Source organism: Hyaena hyaena, unplaced genomic scaffold (genome assembly GCF_003009895.1).
Source record: "Hyaena hyaena isolate Hyena2069 unplaced genomic scaffold, ASM300989v1 scaffold_901, whole genome shotgun sequence".
In the NCBI taxonomy this organism is placed as follows: Eukaryota; Metazoa; Chordata; class Mammalia; order Carnivora; family Hyaenidae; genus Hyaena; species Hyaena hyaena.
Window position 1 is genome coordinate 511,055 of NW_024081527.1, and position 27,628 is coordinate 538,682.

The 27,628-nt window shown below is 33.0% G+C and overlaps 1 protein-coding gene across 1 annotated transcript in view; it reads left to right on the forward strand.

The window, feature by feature from the left end:
* AGPS (alkylglycerone phosphate synthase) overlaps positions 1-27,628 on the forward strand; it is a 150,954-nt gene that overhangs the window by 111,545 nt on the left and 11,781 nt on the right. The window contains exons 14-19 of the mRNA XM_039220489.1: positions 1,244-1,356; positions 7,138-7,207; positions 9,337-9,398; positions 13,797-13,886; positions 19,217-19,316; positions 21,488-21,545. Coding sequence (XP_039076420.1) covers positions 1,244-1,356; positions 7,138-7,207; positions 9,337-9,398; positions 13,797-13,886; positions 19,217-19,316; positions 21,488-21,545 — 493 coding nt within the window. The remainder of the gene's footprint in view (positions 1-1,243; positions 1,357-7,137; positions 7,208-9,336; positions 9,399-13,796; positions 13,887-19,216; positions 19,317-21,487; positions 21,546-27,628) is intronic.

The following is a 27,628-nucleotide window of genomic DNA, read 5'->3' on the forward strand; positions in this document are numbered from 1 at the left end:
AACTCTTCCTTTCTCCAGAGCTATGATCGAGACCATTTCTTCTCTCTCTTGTTTTTTTTCTTAAGTATGAATTTAAAATATTTTATCTTTGTTACTATTTGAATTTATTTCAATTTTATGGTGTGAGATAAAGATCTAAATTAATCTTCACCTTCCATTCCCCCAGTTGCTAACCAGTTGTGACAGCACCATTAACTTCCCTTACTTTGCTTACAACTGGTTTGCCATGTCTAGGACATCTTCTTACATACTTACTCAAGAAGTAGACTTCATTTAAATGTATCAAATACTGTATGATCTCTAATATGTGAAATCTAGAGAAAAAGTATTAAAAAAAACAACTAAGTTCATAGATACAGAGAACAGACTGGTGATTGCCAGAGACCGGATGAGGGGGAAGAGAAGGCAAACTTTTTATTTTTAGGAGAGGAGGGGTAGAAGAAGAAGGTGAACTGTTTTTGGTTTTGTTTCTTAGTTTAAATAAATTGAATTTTAAAAAGGTATCACATTTTTTAAAATGAGTTTTTATTCTTAAAAAATTAATGGATTTAATTACTATAAATCTAGTTCTCATTTTTTAGAATTTTCCTTGTTCGCCACCATTACTAACCTATTTATCAACCTAGAAAAATTTTAGAAACTCTTCACCATTTTAGGAAATCCATCAAGGTTTCTATCAGAATTGGAATAAACATGTGTATTAATTTGAGCAAGAACTCACAGGTTTATTTACTTAGTTCGGGCATTCTAGAACATTTCAGACATGTTTTCCTGATGAGATTATATCTTTTATGATTATTCTTAGATACTTTATATTTTAATTTTATATGTAAGATCTCCTTTCAAAATGTTATTAAGAAGTTACTGTTGGTGTATAAGAATGCTGTTAGGTTTTACTTTTTCCCTATCCTGTATCTTCCTAATTCATTGTGTTCTATCATTTTGGGGTGGGTTTTTTTTTTTTTATTCTTTATTGCAGTTATAATTCTTACAAGTTATTTGTTGTATTCCATACCAATATGTCATTTCTACTGGCATATTTTGAAATTAAGTATCTTTCTGTAGTTTTGTTATAACAACCTGAAGAGGTATATTAAACATTCTTTTTGATTGACATGTGAAGTTTCAAAGCTCAATTTTTAAAGAGTTGGTATGTTTGAGCCCATATTAGAAGGGGTAACATGTTTTTAATTTACTGTTTCATAGGAAAAGACTTACCTGTAATAATTTTTTGTTGTTGTAGTTTAAAGGATTTGATCCAAATCAGCTGACTGTTGCTACATTACTGTTTGAGGGGGACCGCGAGAAGGTTCTTCAACATGAAAAACAAGTGTATGACATTGCTGCAAAATTTGGGTATGGCTTCAAGTTCATAATCCCAAAAGAATGTTAATTTAAAATTCTAGTATCTGTAGGCAGTTGTTAACGTGCCCCTTAAAGTATTTAATTTGTAACAACATATAATAGTTAACTTAAAATATTATGTTGGTTTACTTCCAAAATTTGCAGAAAATTTGATTGGTATGTTGCTCTTGCTTGTGCAAGCATCTATATTAAGATTTATTAAATATTTTATTACATTTTCCCATTAATGCTAAATTTATAATATTTGCTTTTGTTAAGCTAGAGTAAAATATGAAAATATTCATAGTCATCTTACCATTTAGTAATAGTAAAACATGTTATTTAGTATATGTATAAAACATATTTAGTGTATGTATAAAACATGTTATTAGTATGTTTGTGAAAGGAAATTTTTTAAACAAAAGAATATGATAAATTATCTACTCTCCACCCCTTGTCACTTACTGTTTTGTGCTGGAATAAAGAAACAGAAAACATTTCACATCTATAACCAACTGAATAATGATTGGGTGGTTTCTGTCTGTCTGCTTGATGGATTATGAGGTTGATTGATGAGAAATGTAGTGAAAATGCCATTTATCAGGACTACATTTTTCTCTTTCCTTTTAAAATATTTAAACTAAGTTTCCTGGATACCAGTCTCCTCTTTTTATTATTATTTCAGAGTTTAAAATATATATGTTATGCTTAATCTGAGTTCTTTGTAAATATTTACTTTAATTTCCCTTTTTTGCTATTTATGAGAACAAATGAGCGCTTAACTTGTAGCCTTGATTTTTAGAATGCCTCACTTTTATGTATTTTTCTCACTTATGATACTCAGCCCTTTATTTTTAGGATTTTCTGAACTTTGTGTTTAAAGCGCAGAATTCTTAGAAGATCTAATCTTCAGCTTAAGTTTTAGTTTACTTTGGTACTGTGTTTGAGTTTTGCAAATCAGCCTCTCAGTATTCTTACCTTACCCTGAAATTGGCAAGTGGAATTTAAATTTCTTTAGTAAAAGATGAAATTCATTAATCTTTTACTTTTTCTCTTTCATGGTACCTTTTTTGGAAATTACTGATTTTATAAACTAAATTAGTTAAGAGTAATTGTGGTATAAAATTTTATTTAATAGCTAAAAGTCTTAGATTTCAGGTTAATCTCTGAATTTAGTTTTGAAATATACATGTACCTATTTTTTACTTTCTAAGTTATGTGGATTATATATATAATTTGATTTTAAAACATTTTTCTTAAAATCCATGGTATTAGTCAGAAACAATTAAGGACATTTAAATTAAAATTAAAAATCTCTTCTATCTAAATTAAATATTTTAATTTCTGTTCTAGCCTTAAATATTAGAGGCTGAAACTTGTAAAAATCGTTTTTTATACATTTAAAATTTTAAAAAAATAATGTTTTTTATTTATTTCTGAGAGAGAGACAGCATGAGCAGGGAGATACAGAATCTGAAAGAGGCTCCAGGCTCTGAGCTAGCTGTCAGCACAGAGCCTGACACGGGGCTCGAACCTATGAACCATGAGATCATGACCTGAGCAGAAGTCAGACACTTAACCGACTAAGCCACCCAGGCGCCCCTATATATTTAAATATTTAATTGGGATTTCAAAATTGTTCAGGAGCACTTATAGTGAAATGGATACTATAATATTTGAATCACTTTATGTGAGGTTAATTTTACTTAGTTTCACCTCATTCCCCCATTCCCCCCAATCACCCATCCTACCTCCAGCACACACACTGACACATGCATTCAGATGCAGAGAAATTCCACTTTGTATTATCTCTAATTGTAATTACAATTCAGAGTAGCCAACAAAATCATTACTAGTTAGTAATGTGCTACACTTCCTCTTGGACTGGCGTAGGATGATGACAAAATGCCTGTGTGAGGTAAGGTATAAATTTTGACCTGTCTCATGTTAGACATCACTGTTAATGCCTGGTGTATACTAGATACTTGATTGAACATTTGTTGAAAGAATTAATGAAACTGAATATCTTTCCCTGACTTTTTATTCGATTTCATTTATGTGTAACTGCATTGCCACCCTTAAAAGAGCGTATCGTTAGGTATTTATTAGAGCCGTTTTATCAGTTTGAAGTTGAGCCACCAACTGTCATGAACTTTCTTGTCATGTATTGCAAGCCTTGCTTTCCTCAAGTGATTCCTGTCAAAAAAACTTAAAACTAAGAATAAACTTCTTTAAGGTGAATCCAGGTCTTTTTAGATATTGGTAATGACGCCCCAGAACTCTTGATTTAATTCCAGCAATTTGCTTATACCAAACAAAACTCATATGAAATTCATCCATTAAAAATAGATTATAGTAAATGAGATACCTATTTAAAGCAAGGGCAAAGCATTAAAACTCAGACTCTAATTGAGGTCTCATTTTCTTTTTTTGCTATTATCGTTTACTACTTATTAGTTATGTTATAATTAATTTCTTAATATACTTTCATCCTGGCTTCCTTCATTTAGATTGCAGAAATCTTCTATATTGACAATCCAGGCTGTAATTAGACAGATGACTTAGGGCTATTTAGATTTTGATTTGATACTTGGAAATATCTTCATGTGGTTTTCTAGTACTCTTGGTTTTCCTCATATTCTCTATAGACACTAGTTCTTGGTTCTAATCACTGAAATATTCAGAAATATTTTTCGTATTTAAGATACCACTGGGCCAACTCTTGCTCCCCATTGGTTTCTTCGACATAACTAAATGGAGGAGAATACCACTAAATTTTTTTCTGTTAATAAGTTAGTTTAGCTCATGTATTTTATTTTGAATTAGGGCATTATTAATCCTTTATTTTCTGTTGTTTTATCCTCTGTTCCTACCACCTCTTTAACTCTGAATTGATTGTTTTTAAACGAACTAACTCCCAACAGTTTAGAACATTTTTATGTGTCATTTTAGCCATTTTCCTCCTTGCCTTCCACCCCTACCCTAACACTGTTCAATACCTTTGAACACACAGGATCCAATGGAACATAATAGGCAAATGTTGAGTAATCATACTTCAGTTGTTTATCTATGCTTGCTAGTAATATACTTTAACTTCTCAAAGAGCTAACCAGAATAAACATTCCCTGTCAGCAGTCATGACAGATGTACTGACATTTACCATAGAACTTAAGGTAATGTGTTATTGTTATTTTTAAAGTGTGTGCTTAAGTTGTTTAATGTAATTCAACATGAGAGTGATTAGGTTCACCAGATGGCTCTTTTATATAAAAAGATTGTTTCCTATTCCTCTTTCATTAGTCTTCCCAGCCCTTTCTCATCAAACAGGTTTAAATTTAAGATCCTTGTTAATTGATGTTTGAAATTTGTGAAGGGGAGCAGAGAGTAAGGATCGATGTTGCTACTTTACCATAAAGTAGTTTGGATCTTAGTATACCTTTTTGGAGTGGCTGCTACGAAAGTGACAACGTAGAAGCATTTAATTTCTACCCCCTACTATTGTTTACATGTTGTATTTTAAGGCAGTCCTGTCTAGAAGATTGAGTTCTAAAAGCTAAGAGAGTGAGGGGGGTGGGGGGAGGCAGGCTTTTAAAAAAGCTATATTTGCAGGGAAACCTGTGATTCGGAAAAGCAAGCCCAGAATGACTTTTCTTCTCCTTTGGGGTTTATGAATTTAGAATGGATGTCAATGTCTTCCTGTTTTGGGTAAGAAAATGCATGTTTCTGCGTGGTTTGTCACACTGAATTCCAAAGTGCAACTGATCCTCCTGGCCCCTTTGCTCCTTCACCCCCAAACCTCCAACCCCTGCTCCAAGAGATACTAGAAGAGGAGCTAAAGAAAAATGGCTTGACCTGGAACTGCCAGGACTTTTTCTCATCCTGATAGAAGAGAGGCCTACTAAATGTTCCTATCTGTTACTTGTCACCAAATATCCACTTAGAATGCACCTTCTCAAGGATTCCCAGTGCAGGTCTCTTGCACCATTTGCTAGTCTTCACTGTCTTTCTACCCTAGGCCCAGAATGAATTATTCCTATTTCTCAGCTCACTAGTGCTTTTTCTTTCTTAGACGCAGTATCTGACTGCTTCGTGTCTATGTGAGGTATAGACTCAGATATTTTCCTCCACACACTTGCCAGTGCGATTTCTGACTAGTTCCCTTTTTGTTTTGGAACTTTGTCTTCCTACCTCTCACCTCAAATCCATTTATATATATTTTAAATATTCCAGAATTATATTGTTCCTTATATAACCCATGTATATTTATATCCAGCTCAGAATTATATCGTTCCTTCTTTTCACTCTCAACTGCTTGACCTAGATTGTCTTCGTTGCTCATTGACATTCTAGTAATACAAACTCATTTCATCTTATTGCATCCCATCTCTAGGTGGTTCTGGACTAGAGCTGCTTCCATCAAGTGTTTGCCACTTTTCTGGGTGATATTAATTCATGTTTATGCAGCTATAATTCTAGCTATCTGGAATCAGGATATCTGATTTGGCCTATACATCCTAGCCTAAAATTGCCTTACATTATTTGTATAGCACAAAGGTATACCTATGTTGTATTATTTACTTACTGCCAAATCCAAGCAAAACTTCAGGGGAAAGAAGAACTTAACCATAGGCATTAATTGAGGTAATAAGAAAAATGATTCTTCCAGAAGAGGTGTAACTAACAGAGGCTCAAGACCTGAATCTTGGGCAACACCATGGTTAAGGGTTCAGCATCCTGAGACGAAGGAGGAGCAATTAGGGTGCTGAGCAGAGAGACATAGAAGTTTACCATCCATTATGACCCAAGAAAGTCACAGTTTTCTATCTGGTTTTCTTGACGGAATTTTTTGTAGATACTTTGGGAATTTGTGATAAATTTTCTTTAGTTGACTAAGAATAGTTAAAATTTAATTTCTGCCTGATGAAATTATGAATAATGATGAAAGCAAGCAAAATTAAAAGCTCTTTACTGAAGGTAGTAAAAATCAGTAATCATTTGTAGTCTTTTAAAATAAGAATGACTTTCACAAAGCAAAGTACTTGGACTGAATTATATGTTACATGGGATTAGTTCTAATTAGATCACCAAACATAATTTCTGTGAATAAAACTACTTTCAGATTGAAATGGTTAGTTCATGTGTTCATAGTAATAAAATCTTACCTATTGGCCCTGTACTTACCTATATGTTGCTTCATAAACTTTAATATTTCTGTGTAAATATATTTTGTCTCATTTAAGTTATTCTCATAAAATAAACAGTGTGTCTAATACTTCATATACTGTGTGCTCAAGTATTCAAAACACTTCTTGGTATTTGGAAGCTATCATCAAAAACTATACATCTTTATACATGAATAAGGCTAGAGTAACACATGAATATGTGGATAAAATATATGAAGAAAATAAATATTTTCAATATCTTGTTATGCTTGTAAAGATTTTTAAAGTTTACTTAAGCTTGTTTCTCATGGCTAATTCTCTGTACTTTTGTCAATATGGGTAGAAGTAGTTGAGTTCATGAGTCAGTTTTATTAGTTTGATGGATGCAAGTTTGAAATTAATGACCAAACTGAAATATTAAGAGTATGTTTAGGTTTTTGTTATCCAAGCTTATTCTTTTAACAGCTCTTTGATATATTTCTGGTAAATTGGATTATGATAAAAATGAGATGCAGTATAATAATTGTTAATCTGTTAAGTAGTTATCTTGAGGTGTCATATTAGTTTGATTATTTTTGTATATTTTTAATAAATATATATGAAATATATTAAGTTTGTTCTTTAATTACAGTGGGTTAGCAGTTGGAGAAGATAATGGACAGAGAGGTTATTTGCTCACCTATGTCATTGCATATATTCGAGTAAGTGATCTCATATTTCCCTTGTCAGTTTATATTGCAAATAATACTTTTTCTTTGAATGAATAAAATTATTTTCTTAAATTTTAAGCTAATATGATATAGCACATCATTTGACATGAACATAGGACTAGCTACAAATCTTCAGAATCTCAGTTAAATCTTCCATATGTGCCTTTGAGGAATTTGAAGATTATTTAGATCATTCTGCTCTGTAGAAGAATGGAGACTTTCTCTGTCTGGAAGTTGAGCATGCCATTCCTAACATTGCTTAGTTAGAACCAAGCTGTCTTATTTAGCAACATTTCTCACTTAATTCATAATCAAGTTTTAAATATACATAATCTTTCTTTAACATTAAAAATTGGTATTTAACTTGATTAAGTAGTAATTGGTTCACTGGTGATGATTACTATATAGAATTATAGAATCAAAAAAAGAATTTGTATTTGAGCTCTAAAATATTTCTAATTCCACATTTTCTATTTGTGAGAAACTTTATTAGTCATGGTTACTCCAAGAGTCTACTATAATTGTTGATATGAAAGTATTCTTTCAAAAGTTTATTTATTTATTTTGTTTTTCTACTTTGGCTATAATAAACTCAAGCTTCTTAATTGTTTTCTGCTATTGTTAGGGTTACATTTTAAAAATATTGCTTGTTTATGTAATTTGAAAGCTCTTTTTAAAAGTTTATTTCTCAGATATCCTATTGAGAATTTGACTTTCCCAAATACTGCATTTTCTGATTTTTCACTGGGAAATTGTTCTGAAGGAAATACTTACATAAATTTATATAAAACTTGTTTTTACTTCTCTAAGGAAGCTTGACTTGTGTTCTTATTTTAAAACTAATCTTAAGTAAGATCTAAATTTTAGGTTGCAATGCATTTGAAGCATATACGTTTTTCTGGGCACTCCATTCCCCCAGGCTGATAAGGAAAATTACCTTTATTGCTGTGTGCTATGTTAGAAATTGTGATTAAGAGATTTACAGATCATGAAAAGTAATAGGTGATTTTAGGTCTTATACCTCGACAGACTGTTACTACCCCAAGCTCTTCCATAGTAAGCATTTTGGTATCCACAAGTTTTTGTTTGTTGAGCATTTTCTAAAATATTGACCATTTTCCCATATCACTAAATGCAGAATTCTAGAAAAGGAAATGTAACTGTAACAAGTATAGCTTAGACACTGTTAAAACTGAATCAGAAGCAATTTTGAGACCAGAAGGATTATTTGTTTTATCTTATTTTTTATTTTCCCATGATTAATATTTTTGTCACTAAGTATGTGTTTACTGAGTAAATAAATGCACAAGAGAAAAGCCATACGTTTTAGATCAGTAATTTGGGGATTTTTCCTCCCAATCAGAGGTAGAATTGAAGTGAATTATTTTACTAGAAATGAAAACTTAACATTTATTGATTTTTCTACTCATAAAATATTCTATCTTTGCATCTCTGGTGGCTTATGAATTACTCTTTTCCTGTTTTGATATCAAAACAGAATTTATTCTGGGTGTTATAAGTTACTTACCATATAAGCATTATATCTTATGTGTTATAAAATATATATATTTTTTAGCAGAGGTGCTTCCAGATATCCTATTTTATTTAGTTTCTATGAAGAGAGGCACTCTATTTTCTAATTTGTTTTTAAAGAAAGGTTGATTTCAGGAAAGAGAGATCCACCTTCTTCCTTTAGTCCCCTCCTGCTCTTACTTCCTTGCTGCCTTGGTCCTTCCATCCTGATGACCACTTTTTCATGTTGTTTAATTTCCTGTTTAGGCTACTAAAATAATCTGTTCTGCTAGTATCCTCTACATGTACATACACAGTTCTTAGAGGCTCCATTCCTTGGAGAAATATTTGAGTTCCTGCCGTGTGTCAGGCACACTGCCTGCTGCCAGGTGTACAAAAGAGAACAAGACAAACAAAGTTCCTGTCCTCCTGGGGGTCACTCAGTGACATTTTTCATTGCTTTTATGGGGTGGAGAGTAAAGAACAGTGGAGGTTAAATTAGAAACATTTAATACTAATAATTATGTGAAATACTGACAGTATGACAGTATTATTGATTCTTCTCCATCTGTTGTAATTTCTTGATTTTTGTGTATTTGTATTAACAGGACTTGGGTTTGGAATACTATGTATTAGGAGAGTCTTTTGAGACTTCTGCTCCTTGGGACAGGTAAAATATAATAAAATGTCTGATACTACCCAAATATGCTATAGGAATTGCTGAAATACATCTTTGTCCATGAATACGCAAATTTTAAATTTTTTATAAAGAAACGTTGAAACAAGGTAATCACTTTTATTTAAATTAATACTTTCATCAGAATATCATATTTGCCAGCTTTTTTTTTTTTTTAAGGCAGATTTGTCCATGTCCCATAGAAGGAAGTTGTTAAAGAATCTTATTGAGCACTTAAGTGTCACTCTATAGTTTTACTAGCTTTGATATAAATTCTTAAGTCCTTAATATGCTTGAAAGTTCTCTAAAACTTCCCCCCAAATTATAAAACCAGGTTAACCTTCTTTCGTAATGTATGATTTAGCTTTTGATAATTGTATGGGTACTATTAAGCAAGATCTTAACTTGCATTTAAGTAATGTCTAAAAGAAGTACAGCTTAAGATATTATGTATAATTTCTATTTCTATGTTATGCACATACATATATACACAAATACTGGTATACAAATATTGGTTAAGGAATTGACAATAAAAACTGATGAGGAAATGTGAAGTGGTTTTGTTAAAAATGGACTTGTGAGTTAACTCATTCAGTAATAAAAATTCCTAAGAAGATTATTAGTACATTTTTATTCTAGTATGCCTTACATTTTATGTTTTCTTTATAAAATTTACAAATTATTTTAAAACAATAATAAGGTACATAACAAATCCCCATGAATCTTACATATCTTAATATTTTTGTTCTACCCTAACTCTTTTTTTCCTTCCCCAGAAGCCTTTTTTCTTTTCTGCGTTTATTCTTTATCTACTATGGGTTATGACTTTTGGTTTGTTGATGTTCATATTCCATGATTGTAGAACAGTAATCAGTTTATAGTATCAATCTGTAATTCACAATTGTTGATACTAAATTTTAACAAGGGGATAAATCTTATAAACAAAAAAAAATTATCAACTTACTGAAATCTAAACTTTTGAAGAGCAAATATCATTTGGTAGCCAATCATAGTTGTCTCAAAGACCATTTTAGTCTTATAATTTTCCTTGCTAAGGAAGGTAGGTTAGTGTAATGTTAGTTTTTCAGTATTATGAATTTCCTCATCAATTACTTTTAACTGATGATTGCTATTTGGTTTTTTATTCTTGCAACTGTGGAAGCTTCTCATGTACTATCTTTTCACTTTTTTAATCCTTGTACTTTTTACATATTTAATAGAGTCATTGACAATATCTGTTTCATACAGGGTTATATGTTTGGTTTGTTTTCATTTAAAACACCTTCATCAGCTGAAGTTTTCATAAATAATAAAATTAATGGAAAACAGCTACTTTCCTGATACAAACCTTTTTTGTTACCCATTTAACATCTTTTTTTTTTTTTTTTTTTTTTCTCTCTAACGTTTAGCTCGGTAGAGACCATGTTTAGCAGAAACCCAAGGGGGTCAGAGACTCACACATTATTAGGTTGCTGGGCCTTTTCATGCATAAGTCTCTTAAGGGGTTATTTGTCTTACTAGTTTTTCTGTTTTTCTCAGTAGTCCTACAAAATAACTGTATCTGTTGAGTGCACAATGAATATTCTGAATAGACTCCCACGAATGAACTCGGGCATAATGTAAGAATGTACCCTAAAAAAACAGCTGTCTAAAAGGTCTGAGTTGGAGATTTAAACATTTTGGAGACACTAGCATGAGGCTTGTGATTAACACCCAGGGAGTAGATACAAACCCTTATAGATAGTATGGATGAAGGGAAAAAAAGAGGGCCTAAGAAAGAAGTCCATGGAACCCCAAAATTTACAGGTTGGATATACAAACAAGAGCTAGCAAAAGATATCTAGAAGATTTGGAGGAAAACCAGTGATGTAAGAGAAGTCCAGGAAAATTTTTTTCAAGCAGGAAATAGTCAACAGGATTAAATTTGCTAATAGGTCAGCTGATAATTTAAAAGTGTACATAGTTATGTTTATCTTACATAGAATGATTGGGCCCAGTGGACTGTATTGGCCTTTGTACAAGTTCTATGGGAGAATACTTTAAGAACTCCCCTCTGGGGTTGCCTGGGTGTCTCAAGTCGGTTAAGCGTCCAACTCTTTATTTTGACTTGGGTCATGATCCCATGGAATTCCATTTTCTAGAGTCATGATAAAGAACTTATTTATAAATTTCTACTATTCATTAAAACCTATAGCCATTAAAGCTTAATTAGTAGGTTTTATTTGTATTTGAAGTATTTGGTTTTAGAAGTTGGATTTTCAAAATAAAGACAAATTCCAATAATCTAAATACTTTTACAGGAGATATATTAAAAACATACATCCTTACCATTCCATAAATGAGGCGTAAATAACATTGATAAATTGTATTTGCCTACACTCTCATAGAATTAAGCAGAATTTAACTTAAGAGAATTGTTTTGTAAAATTAGAATTTATAAAACTTTCAGACACTATCTTAAAAAAATAAAATTTGATATGCTAATAAAATAGCTAGCAAAACATTAAACCCCTTTCCATATTTATATTATAACCATAGATTCTTTGTTCTTATTGGAAATATAGATAATTTTAATGTGTTTTATAAAGCATAATCCATGTAAATGTTATGGTTTTTATCAAATTGGCTCTCACACAGTCAAATCAGTCTTTAGACTAGAGATGGCTCGGTCTTCTGTGTTTCTTTGTTATCTTTTCCATTCTCCTGATTCTAAACAGACGTAGATTTAAAACACAGAATCAGCGTCAGTATATTGTCAGGATATTTATTGGAGAATAAAATAGCTTATGTGTACCTTAGAAGTTTTTTCAGATGAAACAGAATTTGTAGTAATAACAAAATATTACAGCTCTCATTAGAAAATAGATTAATCAAATCTTTTGTCTCTGAATCTCCAAACTAGAAACTCTGATTGACATCTATTTTCCATTTTAGAACTTTTTCCTGAGCATGTTCCCAAAGTATGAATGTATCACCATTAGACCTCTTCTACTCCAAAATAGGACCTTGAAAATTATATCAAAAACCTAACAACAAAAGAAATCAGATGCCTTCATATTTTAAAACAATGGTATCTTGGGGTCAAAATGAAATTTGGTGAAATGTGAATAAAGTCTGTGTTCTAGTTAATAGTGATGTCCTGAAACCAGTTTCTTAGTTTTGACAAATCTATCATGGCTGTATATTAACATAAGAGGAAGCCAGGGAAAGAGGAATACTTTGTACTGTCTTTGTGACTTTTCTGTATCTAAAATTATTTCATGGGGCGCCTGGGTGACTCAGTGGTTGAGTGTCTGACTTTGGCTCAGGTCATGATCTTGCAGTCTGAGTTGGAGCCCCTGCATCGGGCTCTGTGCTGACAGTGCAGAGCCTGGAGCCTGCTTCAGATTCTGGGTCTCCCTCTCTCTCTCTGCCCCTCCCCCACTCATGCTCTGTCTATCTGTCTCTTTCTCTATCTCTCTCTCAAAAAAACATTTAAACATTAAAAATTTTTTTAAAATTATTTCAAATAAAAAATTTACTTAAAAGATAGAAAAAAAGGATTAATGTTATTAAATATTGTAAATCCTCCCTTCCCTTTATGAACTATTTCTTACCTGTTTTCACTGACTTTTAATACCAGTCTATCACAGCTTTATACATAGTTCACATCCAGTAAGTCTTTGTTAAACTAGATTTTAGCTTAGAGCTTAACAAAAGGCAATTGGATATTTGGTATAACCTCATGATTATTGACTAAATTATTTTTATATTTAAGGAAATATCTTAGACATGGACACAGATTAGTACCCCTGTAAACCTAGAATTGACTTTTCATTAACATACTCATTATAGCTATTTAAAAAACCTTTAAAATCTTGTGATTAAATTTATTATTACTTTTGGGTTTTTTTTAATGTTTGTTTATTTTTTGAGAGAGAGTGTGTGTGTGAGCTGGGGAGGGACAGAGAGAGGGAGACACAGAATCTGAAGCAGGCTCCAGGCTCTGCACTGTCAGCACAGAGCCCGACACGGGGCTTCAACTCACAAGCCATGAGATCATGACCCTTATAAGCTAAAGCCGGACACTAAACCAACTGAGCCACCCAGGCACCCCTGATTAAATTTATTTTGAAATTGGGTTTACCTAAGTGTAGGAAATTACCTTTAGGAAGCTTGAGTATGCTCTTCTGACTTCTATCTTTCCTATGGCAAAAAAGGGGAGAACTTTGCCCCTGTGAAGCTATGAATGGAAGGCTCAATTTGAATTATCAAGGCTCGTATTCATTCTTGAAGGAATAAGTATGAAAATTTGTTAGAATTTCTGACTTGAAGGATGCCAGATAAACTAGCGTTTGTTAGAATTTTTATAATTTATTTGAAAACTTAATTGTATTCAATTATGTTTTCTAGGGTTGTGGATCTCTGTAGAAATGTAAAGGAACGAATAACAAGGGAATGCAAAGAGAAGGGTGTTCAGTTTGCTCCTCTTTCTACATGCAGGTGAGGTTTTTGTTATTGTTCTTTTACTACTTATTCTGGGGGGGGAATCCATATTTTAATTACTAGAGAAATGTAATTTGCAACCAAAGAAATAGCTTTGGTCTGTTTCATTTAGCAAAATTTCCTTTCCTAAACTTCACTTTTGCCACCTTCTTAGGATTATGCTACTAGGGTTTTTAGAGCAGTCTTAAACCCTTTAGGAGTAGAATACCTTTCCATAAGTGAGCCCTCTACCCCTTCAAGACAGCAGGATAGTGAAAAGCCAAACCTTGGAGCCCTGGGAATAATTAAAAGACTTCCTTTTAATTCACTGAAATTATAAATCACATATATAGTCAAGAAAAAATAATATATAGTCAACATAGCTTTTTCTTCAATAGACAAAAAGCACTTTAACCACTTTATTAGTTATTGATTCAATGAATGGGCATTGAATAAAGGGGTGAGTGGAGCAGAATATCCAAATGAAGATTAACTCATTGCTTTCAATAGATCTTTCTTCAATAATGGAAATACTCTTTATTTGTCCTGCCTGTTAGTGGTGCCACAAGCCTCCTATGGGTGTGGGGCTATTGAAATGTGGCTAGTGTGACCTGTAGCACTGAATTATAAATTTTATTTAATTTCTAATAACTTAAATTTAAAATACTGCATGTAGTTTGTATCTTCCATAGTGGACAGTTAACTAACTGCAAATCCTGTCCCCTTTGTTAAATGGCAGCAGTCCAAAAGGAGGTCTTCTTGTGAAGGAGCACTTTGTATTGAGTCACTTGATAATTAAAAGACCTGGATAAACACCAGAAGATTAAATGTATCAAGATTAAATCAAGCATGTGACTTATCTATAAAGTTATAGAATTAATTGGAATAAAGATATAAAATAAAGGCAAATTAGGATAGATTGTGTGAAGGGGATATTTAGATGATTCAGTCATAATCTAGCACTTTAAAATTTATGAAACATTCTGTGTTGTATAACTGCTTCTTTTTTTTTCCCCATGTGTCAGGGAAGGGGAATTTCAAGAATATAACTCAATTAATTTGTAGGGAAAAAAATTTCAAATAAGCACAAATACAAATTAAGTAATTTGGGAAGTGATATAATATATTTATTATTAAGTGCACCAGATGCTGGACTCTGAAAAAACAGATACGCCTCAACAAAACAACATTTCTGTGTATTTCTATTCATGATGCTTACTTAATCTCAGCCTAAGAGGGCAGACTTGGGCCTCTTCCAGCCCAAGAACCAGACCCTGCTGGCTTACTGTATTGCCATGGCAACTGCCTGCTTAGGTTTTAAATTTCTTTGGTTTGTAATACTACATGTGTCTGAAAAGTGAAGTTACTCTTCTGCTGTTATTTTGTTAGTAATTTTTAGTAAAACTAGTAATTGTTAGTAATTTTTAGTAAAAATTATATTTTATCTATTTAAAAAAATTTAATGCTTTATTTCTTTCTGAGAGAGAGAGAGCGAGAGCATGAGCAAGGGAGGTTCAGAGAGAGAGGGAGATACAGAATCTGAAACAGGCTCCAGGCTCTCAGCTATCTGTCAGCACAGAGCCGGATGCAGGGCTCGAATCCACGAACCATGAGATCATGACCTGAGCCGAAGTTGGACGCTTAACCGACTGAGACACCCAGGCGCCCCCAAAAATTTTAGATTTTATTAGTAATTTAATCTCTTTGAACTCTTAAGTTGATTGTAGGTAAAGCAATGGTAATACCATCTACTTGATGAGACTTGTGAGAATGAATTGAGAAAGCATATGAAAGGCTCTATGAATGCCATTTTATTATTGTGTAGTCATTACATTAAACTTGAAGTAGACAACCTATACTAGTGCTAGTAAGGGACATCTGAATATTTTTCTTCTCCTATGACAAATCCTCATGAAGATATCCAAGTTAAGTCTTTGGTATTTTCCTATAGCATGATAATTTGCATGTATTTGCTTTGCAAGACTAGAAATATTTCTGTATTCTGCAAACTGCTGTCTCTTCTGAGTTTTTTTTTTTTTCTATCTTTTACACCCTTATCTTATACTTCCCTGCTACCATGTTGTGTTTCTTAGTTCTACTATTGCCTCCATTGGGACAGATACCTTTTAGAATTTGCTAAATTTTTATGCTTCTGTTGGGGTAAGAAAGTAAAATTCTAACATGAGATGTGAGGAAATCATCTTTCTTTTACATTAACTGTTCATGTCAACCAGAAGGATCTCCTTGAAATCGTGTTTTTTTGCTTCTGTGTAGGAGAGACAGTCAGGGTCTAAAGAACATTTCAGGAAGTTCCAAACCTATTTAATTAACCTGTGTATTGACATGTTTTAGAACAAATATATTTGGGGTTGAATCTGAGAATATATAAGCTAAAAATATGGACTTACAGATTATTGACTGGATATTTGATATATATGTAGGGGTCTTGTTCTGTACAACAAAAAGCTTATAACTTGGTAAACCTACTGGTGGCTTAGTGACTAATCTTGGAGAGAACCTTTCCAAAGTAAAAGTGTACATGCTCTTTCTTCTTCTTTTTTTTTTTTTTAACTTAGAGATACATTTAAAAATAAACCTTTTTTCTTAAAGTCTAATTAAAAATTTTGTGTTTATTTATATTATGAACCCAAATTGATACTTAATTCTTTTTTTGACATTCTAGTCGGACAGGCCTCTTTACTATAGTTCTGAAAATAAATCAGACCTAATAATCCAAAAGTCATTTGTGACTAGTAAAATTTCAAACATTTTAAATAATAGAATCTGTTTTCGTGTAGTTGAGAATTTTTAAATTTTTTATCAAGTAGCATCTTAATAGATTTTATCCCCACATCCTCTTTCTGCCCCATCTCCCTTATCTCTCCAGACTCCCCCTCCCATTATCAGACTGTCATTGTGATAAACCACTACTTCTTGAACATTACTGCAAAGTGAAGCATTCTGCCTCAGGACACCTTCTATAATAACACACGTTCTGGTTCTTCAGAAGGAGCTCATAAAGCCTAAATAAGGATCTTCATTATGTCTTATAAGTAGATGGACTTAGAGTGAATTTGACATATGTGTTTTATTAAGTAGCTATTTTTTAAAAATGATTTTCTGATAAAAATTTATATACTCAGCTTCTATGATCATTTTATAAAACCAAAATTTTGAATGTACAGAGTCTAGTTATTTGAATGGCTTTAATAAATGGGAGTTTTAAATGTAGTTCTTATATCTCATACTTGATAAATACTAACATCAGTCAATCACCAGAGTTTGATTTTAGTTATTTAGCTGCTTAATAATGTGGCCAAGGAGCTTGTTGTGTGTTAAGTGTAAATGTTGAATGTGTGAAATACATTTTTTTAAACTAGTTTTTAAAAAATTACTCCAAAATTGACTTGAAATAATTCTCTCATTGAAATTGAAGATCCCAAGGAAAATAATAAGCTGTAGGGTGCATTTATTGAGTTCACTTATTTCATTTCCATCTATTAAGATGTGCTTTGTATATTGGAAAAGAAATTCTAACCCAAATTTTCTGAAGAAGTTTTATGGGAAGAAATTCCTAGCCAGTGTGTCTAACATAGGTAAAGTACTCCAAAAACTTTTTAGTAATTAAAGAATAATACTATGACTTTGGTAGCCATGATATTACCTGTTCAGATGATTTTTGGAAGAGGATGGTGTTAAGTATTATAAATGATAGAACTGATCTATTAAAAGGTGTTGGATCTGAGTCACTTTCTGAAGTATACCCAAATTGAGGTTTTCCCAAAAATGTTTTTTTATTATTTTTACTTTGTCTTTGCCTGAGATACTGATCAATGAAGCTTTGTTGTGACTTTTAAAAGCCTGCTTATCTGTTGAAAAGTGAACTCTTTGGTATAGATCCTGGATTTGTTGGGAGGTAGCAGTGCTTTCTTAATATTGAGTTGCATTTTCTCTTTATTGATATTGATTCAAATATGAATGATACATATTTTACTAATTGCTATAAACTCGTTTCATTCAGGTATCCTTTCGATTTATTTAAATTTGGTTACTCCTAAATGATAGTGCCCTCATAGTTAAGATGGTTCTCCAATTTTTCTTAAACTTTGTAAATCTGGTACTTAAAATGTAAACATTCAAGAGATCTTTTTTATGAGTGTGAATTAACACTAGACGAAAAACACAGCTGGCAAATTGACAGTAGCATTGTTAAACAGTTCATTTCTTCTGTTCTGAGGCACCTAACATTTGGCCTAAAAGGCCATTAAAATTTTAGATTAGATTCTGTTTGTATTGTTGTAGTAAAAAGAGTGTTTCCTCTGTATTTTCTCCTTCTGTTAAATTAAATTCTTTGTAGGAAACTCTGTAAATTGCATTCACAGATTTGACTATGATTATTTTAGCACTCTTATATTTTTTCTCTAATGTTTGTTTATTTTGAGAGAGAGAGAGCATGTGCACAAGCTTGAGAGGGACAGAGAGAGGGGGAGAGAGAATCCCAAACAGGCTCTGTGCTGACCATGCGAAGCCGTACATGGAGCTTGATCTCATGAACTGTGAGATCATGACCTGGGCCGATATCAAAAGTCAGACACTTAACCACCTGAGCTACCCAGATGCTCCTTAGCCTCTTTTAAATGCTTCACCTAATTTCATTTGGAAAGCCCAGGTATATATCATATATATGATATAATAATCTAATGTTCCTGATATCTTTTGTAAACATATATACAACATGCACACATATGGGGCCCAAAGAGTAAAACCTTCAGAGATAGTATTTTAAAGCTTTAATTAAAAATTTAATATGATCATTAAATTTGTTTCCAAAGTTCTTAATAATTATTAGTATAAAGTTAGAGAAGATGCTTTATTTTACCCAGTCTGGTCACTTGTGGTATTTGAACATTTCTCTTGTTTCTGAGTTTTAAGTTCTCATGCCTATTTCTGTTGACTTCAAGGAAGTTTATAATGTCCCATTTAGTCTGTTTGGGGCTTCTTTACTTTGTGATCTATTTCATAAAACAACAACAACAACAACAAAACTTCCAAAGAGGTGCGTTGTTTCAGGCCAATTAGAGAAACATTTACATTGTTTTTAATTAAAACTTTAAACTCTTTAGGTAATAACCCATACTTACCCGAAAAAAGTAGTTAAAAACAGTACAAATAGTTCCTGTATTTCTTTCATCCAGGCAATCTACATTCCTTCCATGGAATTAAGAAGCTGGATAGAGAATGAGATTAAGGTTTAAGCAAAACAGATAATCTTGCCTTTAAGTTTCTAGATGTTAAATCTAAATGCATTTAACTTAAAGCCTTGTGGGGGTTGTCTGTTTGTTTTTTAGGGTGACGCAGACTTATGATGCAGGTGCATGTATCTATTTCTACTTTGCCTTTAACTACAGGGGAATAAGTGACCCACTGACTGTGTTTGAACAAACCGAGGTAATTTTGCATACATGAATATGTCCTTACGCTCTTTTACTAATTTAAATAAACTTTCCTATCAATTTATGAATTTTAGTTTGACTCTGTTTAATCACTCAGTGGCTTACCTGGTCGATAGTCAATAGAAATTAGAAGCATATTTGTTGCCCTGAGTTATGTACTGAATTGTGAGTCTAAAATTAATCTCTCTATAGATATTAGAATTAATATTCTAAAATTAATATTCTGTAACCTGTGATTCTTTGGTTGTTACTTTCAATCTATAAGACTGTATTAAATAACAAAGGACTATAGGAATCCTTGATATCACTGGCCGTTCACCCATTTCCAGATGATGGCTGCAGTTGAGGTCAGCAGCCGTAAGGTTCTTGGTCTATATTGCTGTATTGTCCTCATTCTAAGTTTACAATTGCTCTAGTGATACAGAGGCCATAGAGGTTCATTTGCTACTGATTTTGTTACATTCCTTAACTGGCCTTAAGATTCCAGTTTTTATAAAGCCTTCTGTTTGCTTGTATTTCTCGTAAGTATGCCTAGAGTTGAAAAGACAGACTAGACTGGAGGAACTGGGAGGAGACTGAGGTTTGTTAAAACCTCAAGTCCTAGTGTTTAAACTAGTGTATAAAACCGAGTGTCTTAGTGTTATTGCATGCCTGTCAAAGCCAGCACCATGTGATGGTTTTTGATGGTTTTTGATGGCACTTTTAGGCTCAAACCACAGACAGGGTGTGATTGACTCCTTCTTATGCCTCCCTCTCCCTTTTTTACAGCTTTTTTGAAGTATATTTGACATATAAGAAACTACACATTTTTAAAGTGTACAGTTTGATGAGTTTTGCATATGTATACACCCGAATCAAATATCACTCCATTCAAAATAAGGAACGTACCTGTCACCCTCAAAAATTTGAGTACTTGCTTCCCTATCAGCTTAGCCTCTCAGGTTTTGGTTAACCTCTGGCTGCTCCACGGCCCCTTTCCTGTACTACTATAAGAGTGAGATTATTCCTTTTTCCCCAATCCAAACTGCCATTCTCTAACCACTACTAATTTCAAGTAATTATTGCTTTGGTTAAAATCATTTGCTTAATTAAATCAGTAATTTATTAAATTTAAAATAATGTTATTTAAAATAATTTGTCAGAAGGTACAATGCTAGCATATTTTTTATTCATTTGAAAAACCCTAAATCCTAAGTGATGAATGTTCCTATAAGTTACTTTGCAATGAGATGTGGTCCTTCTGCCCTGCCTGAGCCACCTTACCCTGGTCCAACTCCTGACAGTTTATACTCACCTGAGGAATTCTGAGAGATTCTAGGCACTGTAGATACTTCACCTCACAGCTGGTATACCCTCATGAATTGAATGTAATTCTACTTCTGTTTTCCTTTTTTTTCACTCTGCACTTTTAGTCATTCTCTGTTTTGCTGTGTTTATTTTTCTTACCTTAGCTGCTCTATAAGGAGCTTAGGGCCCAACATGTTAGGGGGAGAAAACAAGGGTTTTTGGAGGTTTTTTTTACACTTAGATATCCATAGGTCTGACAAGTAACTTACCCCAAGACATTGACCTAAGAAATGGTCTCCATAAAGGCTTTTATGGTTGATCTCTGATAGCTTTGCAAGGAATTTTGAGTCTGATAGCCCCTTTATGATATTTAGGGAATGATTTAAGTACTGTCATTTTCTTTACCTGTAAAATAGGGATAATTGTAATTATTACACAAGGCTATAGTGTAAAATAAATGAGTTACTATAGGTAAGTTGCTTAGTACTTTTCTGCACATAAAATAAGCAGTCAATACATGTTAGTTTCTAACATTTGTTGGTATAGAGAGGTGTCTACTTTAGAGTGAGACGTGACCATCTTCACAAAACTTACTATTAATAATTTTATGCTGCTAATTGGTCATTTTGTCTTTTTTCTTTTCTAGAATCTTGAAGTGACTATTGTAGACATTGTGACTGTTTACTAGAAAATATGTATAAAACTAGGCTACATATTTTAATTGCGTTTTAAATGTAGTTAACCAAGATACAGGAAAATTAGGCATCCAGTTTGTAATTTAACCTAGGAAGTATGTGCCTCCTTTGGGAGCTTGGTCTTACTTTCACTTCAGAGTGAAACCTAAGTAGCGACTATTTGTTGTGTTGTTTCCAAATACAGGCAGCTGCTAGAGAAGAAATCCTTGCTAATGGAGGGAGCCTGTCGCATCACCACGGAGGTATTCTTTTTGGGGGGCAGAATTTCTCCTACACCTACTATTAAAAATAATTGGTTTGATGAAATGCTGGGGAGAACCATACCAGTATGTAATTTGAAGGCACTAGATATTTCTTGAGAGTTTTTATGTCTGTCATTGAGGTAGCCTAGGCTGTGGTAGTAACCAACAGAAGAAGTACTAAACATTATCATCTTTCTTTTCGAGTATAAAACCTCTATTTCTTTCATTTAAATACTAAGTTAATTATTTGCCCTGCTTTAGATGTTAAAACAGAAGTGAGTCAATATTTTAATTTCTGCATCACAGACCTTCCTTTTTTTTTTTTTTTTTTTTGGTCATGCATGTAAATCAGTTTGACTTTCTGGTTGTTTTTATACTCCCTGGTTGTAAGTTTCTAACATGTTGGAAGTATCAGGTAATAAAACAAATATAGGTCAGATCATGTTATGATAAAGCTTCTACAACTTACATGCATTTTCAGGTTCTAGGCCTATTAGTCTTTATTTCTTGAAGACTCCGAGGTTGATGAAATGATATATTTTTAGAAGTTATTGGCTTGAACTTGAATGTATCTAGGTTTGATTGCATATTAATTTATTAAGAGATGTAGAATCTTTTATTTCTCATATTTTTATTTTCTATGTGGTCAGAAATACAACTGCATAGAAACAAACTCTATAAACTACCTGGTTTCCTCCATTGCCTAGAAAAAGAAACTAAGTAAGCCTAAATACAAAACATATTTCATATGTGCTGGTAAAATGAAGATGCTTTCCCTGTGCCAGCTTGTCCTCTTCTAAACTGGTAAAAAAATATTGGTGGGCTCCAGGGCTCGGCACGGAGCCAGTCTTTTCTTCTGTGTTCACTCCCTCAGTGATTACCTCAGTCCCAGGATTTAAAACACCGAGTATATCCTGATGACTCTCAAATACCAGAAAGTATCACTGCTGTGACATTCTAGGTCAAATTACTATTTCTTCCCGCTGAGACTTCTGCAATAGCATCTGAACTGGTCTGTCTGCTTTCATTCACTCTTGCTCCCCTAAGGTCATTTCTATTACTGCCAGAGTAATCTTTTTATAAAACTCACTGTTTTCTCCTCACAAGGCAGAATAAAATCAAAACTCCTTATCAGGACTTTCAAGGATATACATGTGTCTATCCGTCTGCATCTCTTACTACTTATTTACTCTAGCAGCATTGGCCTTCTTGCAATTCCTTAGACATACCAACCCTCTTTCCTCTGTAATGCCTTTGCTGTTTGTTTGTTCCCTTTTTTTCTGATGTTCTTTCTCCTGTTTACCCCCCTACCCCCAGATATTTGCATGGCTCACTTTCCCCATCATTTAGTTCTCTGATAAAAATGTCACCTTCTTTGAGATGTCTTCCCTGTTCTCTTGTTTAGTTTCTGTGTTTCTCATTTGAATAAGTTCGATGAGGTTACTGACTTTATCCTATTTGTCACTGTGTTTCCCAGTCCCTAGAACAGTGACTGGCTCTTCTATATAGTAAGTGCTCAATGAATATGTTTAATGACTGGATAAGTGCCCAGGTGTTCACAGGATTTGGGGCAGTTTTGCAAATTCTTAAGCAGCTCTGAGTCTTTTTCATATTGCAATGGCTGTAGTCTCATTACTAATTTAGCTTCAAACATTTAATAATCAGGCCTTGTTTGAACATAGGGTCATATTTAATTGTGGAAAGGCTCAGTTTATCACATAATATTTCTGAAAAAGTGTATTAGCGGAGCCAGTTATTCAGTAGAATAGTAGGGGAAAATAGTGTGCGTTTCTCAAGTGCACAATAGTAGCCATTTTAGTGTCCCTCCACAGGTGCGTTATGTATGCAGGATCCCAGTCAGACCTTGTCTTAAAGCAAATAAAAGGTCAAGAGGCTCATACACAAAGAGGAAGGAACATAGGCTTTGGAATCAAATCTGTATTTGACTCCTGGGTCTTATGCTTAACTAGCTGTGTGACCTTAAGGAAATAACTTCTCTGAGCTGGTGTTCTCTTCTGCAAAATAGGAATAATAGTACCTATCTTGTATATTATTATAAGAATTAAATGTGATAATGTATGTAGAGCATCTAGAGTACCTTGCATATTGTAGGTCCTAAAAAACAAACAAACAAACAACGACAACAAAGCAGTAGCTTAAAATAATAACAATCTCTGGCTTGTATTCTTAACCATTGAAGAAAAGTTACCATTTATATGAAAAAGATTCATACATTCAAGGGATAGGGACAACAATTGTCTTAACATATTTTCAACTGTAACCTGCAGTTGGTCTCATTCTGTAGGAAGTTTTATTATAATATGTATGAAAAAGAAATAAACTTCCTTCACACTCTTAGCCACAAAATATACTATAGAAAAGTGTCTATTTTCATAAATGCCTTTCTGCTTAAAATTAATCATCTAATTTGAAAATGTCAAATACTCTGTGCTGTTCAGTATAGTTTGATAAAGCAGAAACCTTTCTATATATAAATTTGAAATGGAATGGGTTTAACTGTCCTTCTAAACTTAACTAATGATAGAGCTTTTGAGAGATCACTTCTTTTTATGTGAAGAAAAACTTTTCCTTAATTTGAATCCTGAACTTAAAACTCAAGTTAACCTCATAGTGTCATCTTTATTTACTGACCTTCAGGCAGTGTCATGATATTCTCAGTACCATTTTTTGAGTTTGAGAGTAGAACGGCTGGGGGTTGGGAGACTGTTGATGCAATTTCTCTTAGAGGGTTTGGCCTGTAATTGTGATTAATAACAGTTGCTTTCACTATCTGGAAACAGACAGGCTGGTTTGTCTGCCTGCAATCATGCTGTGATAAATGGAGCTATTTTAACTCTGGTTTTGTGTATCAAAGAAAACAGATGTAGTCTGGAACTGGAGGCTATAGGAAATATAAAGCCTACTTAACTTAATCTTCATAGTGCTTGTTTTTGTAACTGACGAGCTGGTCAGTTTAAAGAGCCGAGTTTATATCAGTCACATATTTAATTTCAATTTATGACTTAAGTTTTTAAGTTGTTCATTGGCTAAAAGTATACCTAAGTCCTTGTCAGAAAGTAAAATTCTTTGATTGAATATAACCAGCCCTAGTTTAAATAGTAGTGTCTTTATACTGACCAAAATTAATTTTTATTGTTCCGAGAATAATTGTAGGCTACCTTTCCAAGCTTTTTTTTTTTCTTTCTTTTTGTGGTCTTAAGAGAAATCCAGTAGTATCAGAAACTTTAAAAGTAAAAAGAGACTACTCAAAAGAATAGCAAAATATTGGCTTTGAAGCCATTAGTTAAAACCTGTATTGTGAAATAAAAGACATATATTGGAAAAGAAGAAATAAAATTATTGCTATTTATAGATGACATGATTGTCTATGTAGAAATCCCAAGGAATCTATAAAAACAAAATTAGCAAGGTTGCAGAATGTAAGAGCACACACAAAAATCAGTCACATTTCTATTATTAAGGCAAACATATAGAAACTGAAATTTAAAATACAATACCATTTCCAATTGCTCCAAAGAAAATGAAATAAGCATATATCTAACAAAATATACACATACTTAGGCATAAGTCTAACAAAATTTATACAGGATATACAGGAGAATTATAGAATGCTAATGAAAAAAAATTCAAGACCTAAATAAATGGAGGACTGTGTTCATGGATTGATAGAAAACTAGACATAGTGAAGATGGTCATTCTCTCCAGATTGATTTGTGTTTAATGCAATTCCTATCAAAATTTCAGCAAAAATTTTAGTAGGCATAGAAAAGATTCTAAAATTTATATGGTGAGACAAAGGAATGTGATAGCCAAAATATATATGAAAAAGAAAAAGGCTGAAGTCATAGGAATGTATCTACCTGATATTAACACGTTATATAGCTCCAGTAAACAGGACTGTGCTATTGGAGGAGAGAGACATCAGTCAATGGAACAGCATAGAAAACCCCCACAAATAAGTCCAACTGACTTTGACAACAATACAGAAGCAATCCAATGGAGGAAGTATATAGGGGTTTTTTTTTGTTTTTGTATTTGTTTTTAACAAACAGTGCTGGAGTAAGCAGACATCCATAGGCTCAAAAAATCAAAAACAAAACAAAAAACCCTTGACCTAAATCTCAAATCTTCTGTCAAAATTAACTCAAAGTAGATAATGGACTTAAATGTAAAACATAAAATAATTAAACTTTTAGAAAAAAACAGGAAAAAATCTTCAGGGTTTAGAGCTAGGCTAAACAAAGAGTTCTTATACTCGTCACCAAAAGTACAGTCCATGAAAGGAAAATTTGATAAATTGGATCTCATCAAAATTAAAGATGTTTGCTCTGTGAAGGACTCCATTAAGTGGATGAAAAGATAAACCGTAGAGTTGTAGAAAATATGTGCAGACCACATATCCAACAAAAGGCCTATATCTATAATATATAAAGAATTCTCAAAACTCAAGAGTAAGATGCAAAGCAGTCCAATTAGAAAGTGGGCAAAAGATAATGAAGAATCATTTCACTGAAGAGAATATGCAGATGGCACATAATCACTTGAAAAGAGGTTCAACATCATTAGCTATTAAGAAAATGCAAATTGAAACCACAAGGGAAATCACTACACACCTATCAGAAAGCTAAAATTAGAAAGTGACAGTATCAAATGCTGGTTGAGGATGTGAAGAAACTAGATTAGTAATACATTGCTGGTGGGAATGTAAAGTGGTACAGCCACTCTGTAGAGACTTTGGCAGTATTTTATAAACTCAAACACGTAACTGCCGTTCAACCCAACAATTACACTCTTGTGTATAGCAGAGAATTGAATACCAAAGAATTGAAAACTTGTGTTCACACAAAAACCTGTGTATGAATATTCAGAGCAGCTTTACCTGTAAAATCCCCAAACTGGAAGCAGCCCAGATGTCCTTCAACAAGTACATGGCTAAACAAACTATGATACATCCATGGACAACTCCTCAGCAATAAGAAGGAACCAACAATCAGTGCATGCAACGGCTTGGATGACTCTTCAGGGAATTGTGATGAGTAAAAGAAAGCCAATCCCAAAAAATTACATACAGTGTGATTCATTTCTATGACATTTTTGAAATGATTTACAGAATTACAGAAATAGAGAAGACTTTAACGATTTCCTGGAGTCAGTTGTAGAGAAGAGGTGACTGCAAAACAGGCAACACAGGAACCCTTGTGGTGATGGGATGGTTCTGTATCTTGATTATCAATGTTAACATCCTGGTTGTGATTTTGATCTTTTGATGCCTACCAGATGAGTATAGCCTTTCCAATATTGAATATCAGATTACCATAATAGAGCAGAAAGTTTGTTTTGTCCTTTAATTTTTTCCTTTGGTTTCTTCTTTGTGGCTGGCTTTTTCTCATAAAAGTTGATTATAATAGTTTTCCACTGAAGCAATGTTATAAATAGATTCCAAGACCAGACCGTGAAAGCCAATTTAACCCATAATTTAGCTTAACACTTAACTATTAAAGTTATATCATAGGATAAACAGATTTGAGAACTGACAGAAAATCTGTTGTTAAAAATGTATTGATCCCTGTGCCTTTCCATGTATGCAGTTAACAGTTGTCCACGTGCTATACTTGTAGTCACCTCCAGCCTCAGGTGTATCACTGGAGTAGAATAAATGGCTTAGATACTAATACTTCTCTTTGGACCTCTCAAGAGAACTTTTCTTCCCAGCAGTTTTATGTCTAAGACTCTTTTTCAATAAGATGAGAATGCCTGTACCACATTATTATATTGTTAGAGAATAACTTTTTATAGTTTCATGTGATTAGCAAACAGATAATGCTAATAGATATTTTCAGGTGTGAATCTATGAAAAGTGACTTTAGTTAAAATTTATTAATTTTTAATGTTGTTCTGTGTTACCTAATACAAAAGCCACTAGGCTACCTGTAGCTATTTAAATTAGTTAAAATTAATTAAAATTAAAAATGTATTTTCTCACTTGCACTAGCCACATTTCAAGTGCTCATATCCTCATGTGGCTAGGGGCTGCTGAGTTGAATAGTGCAGATAAAGAACAT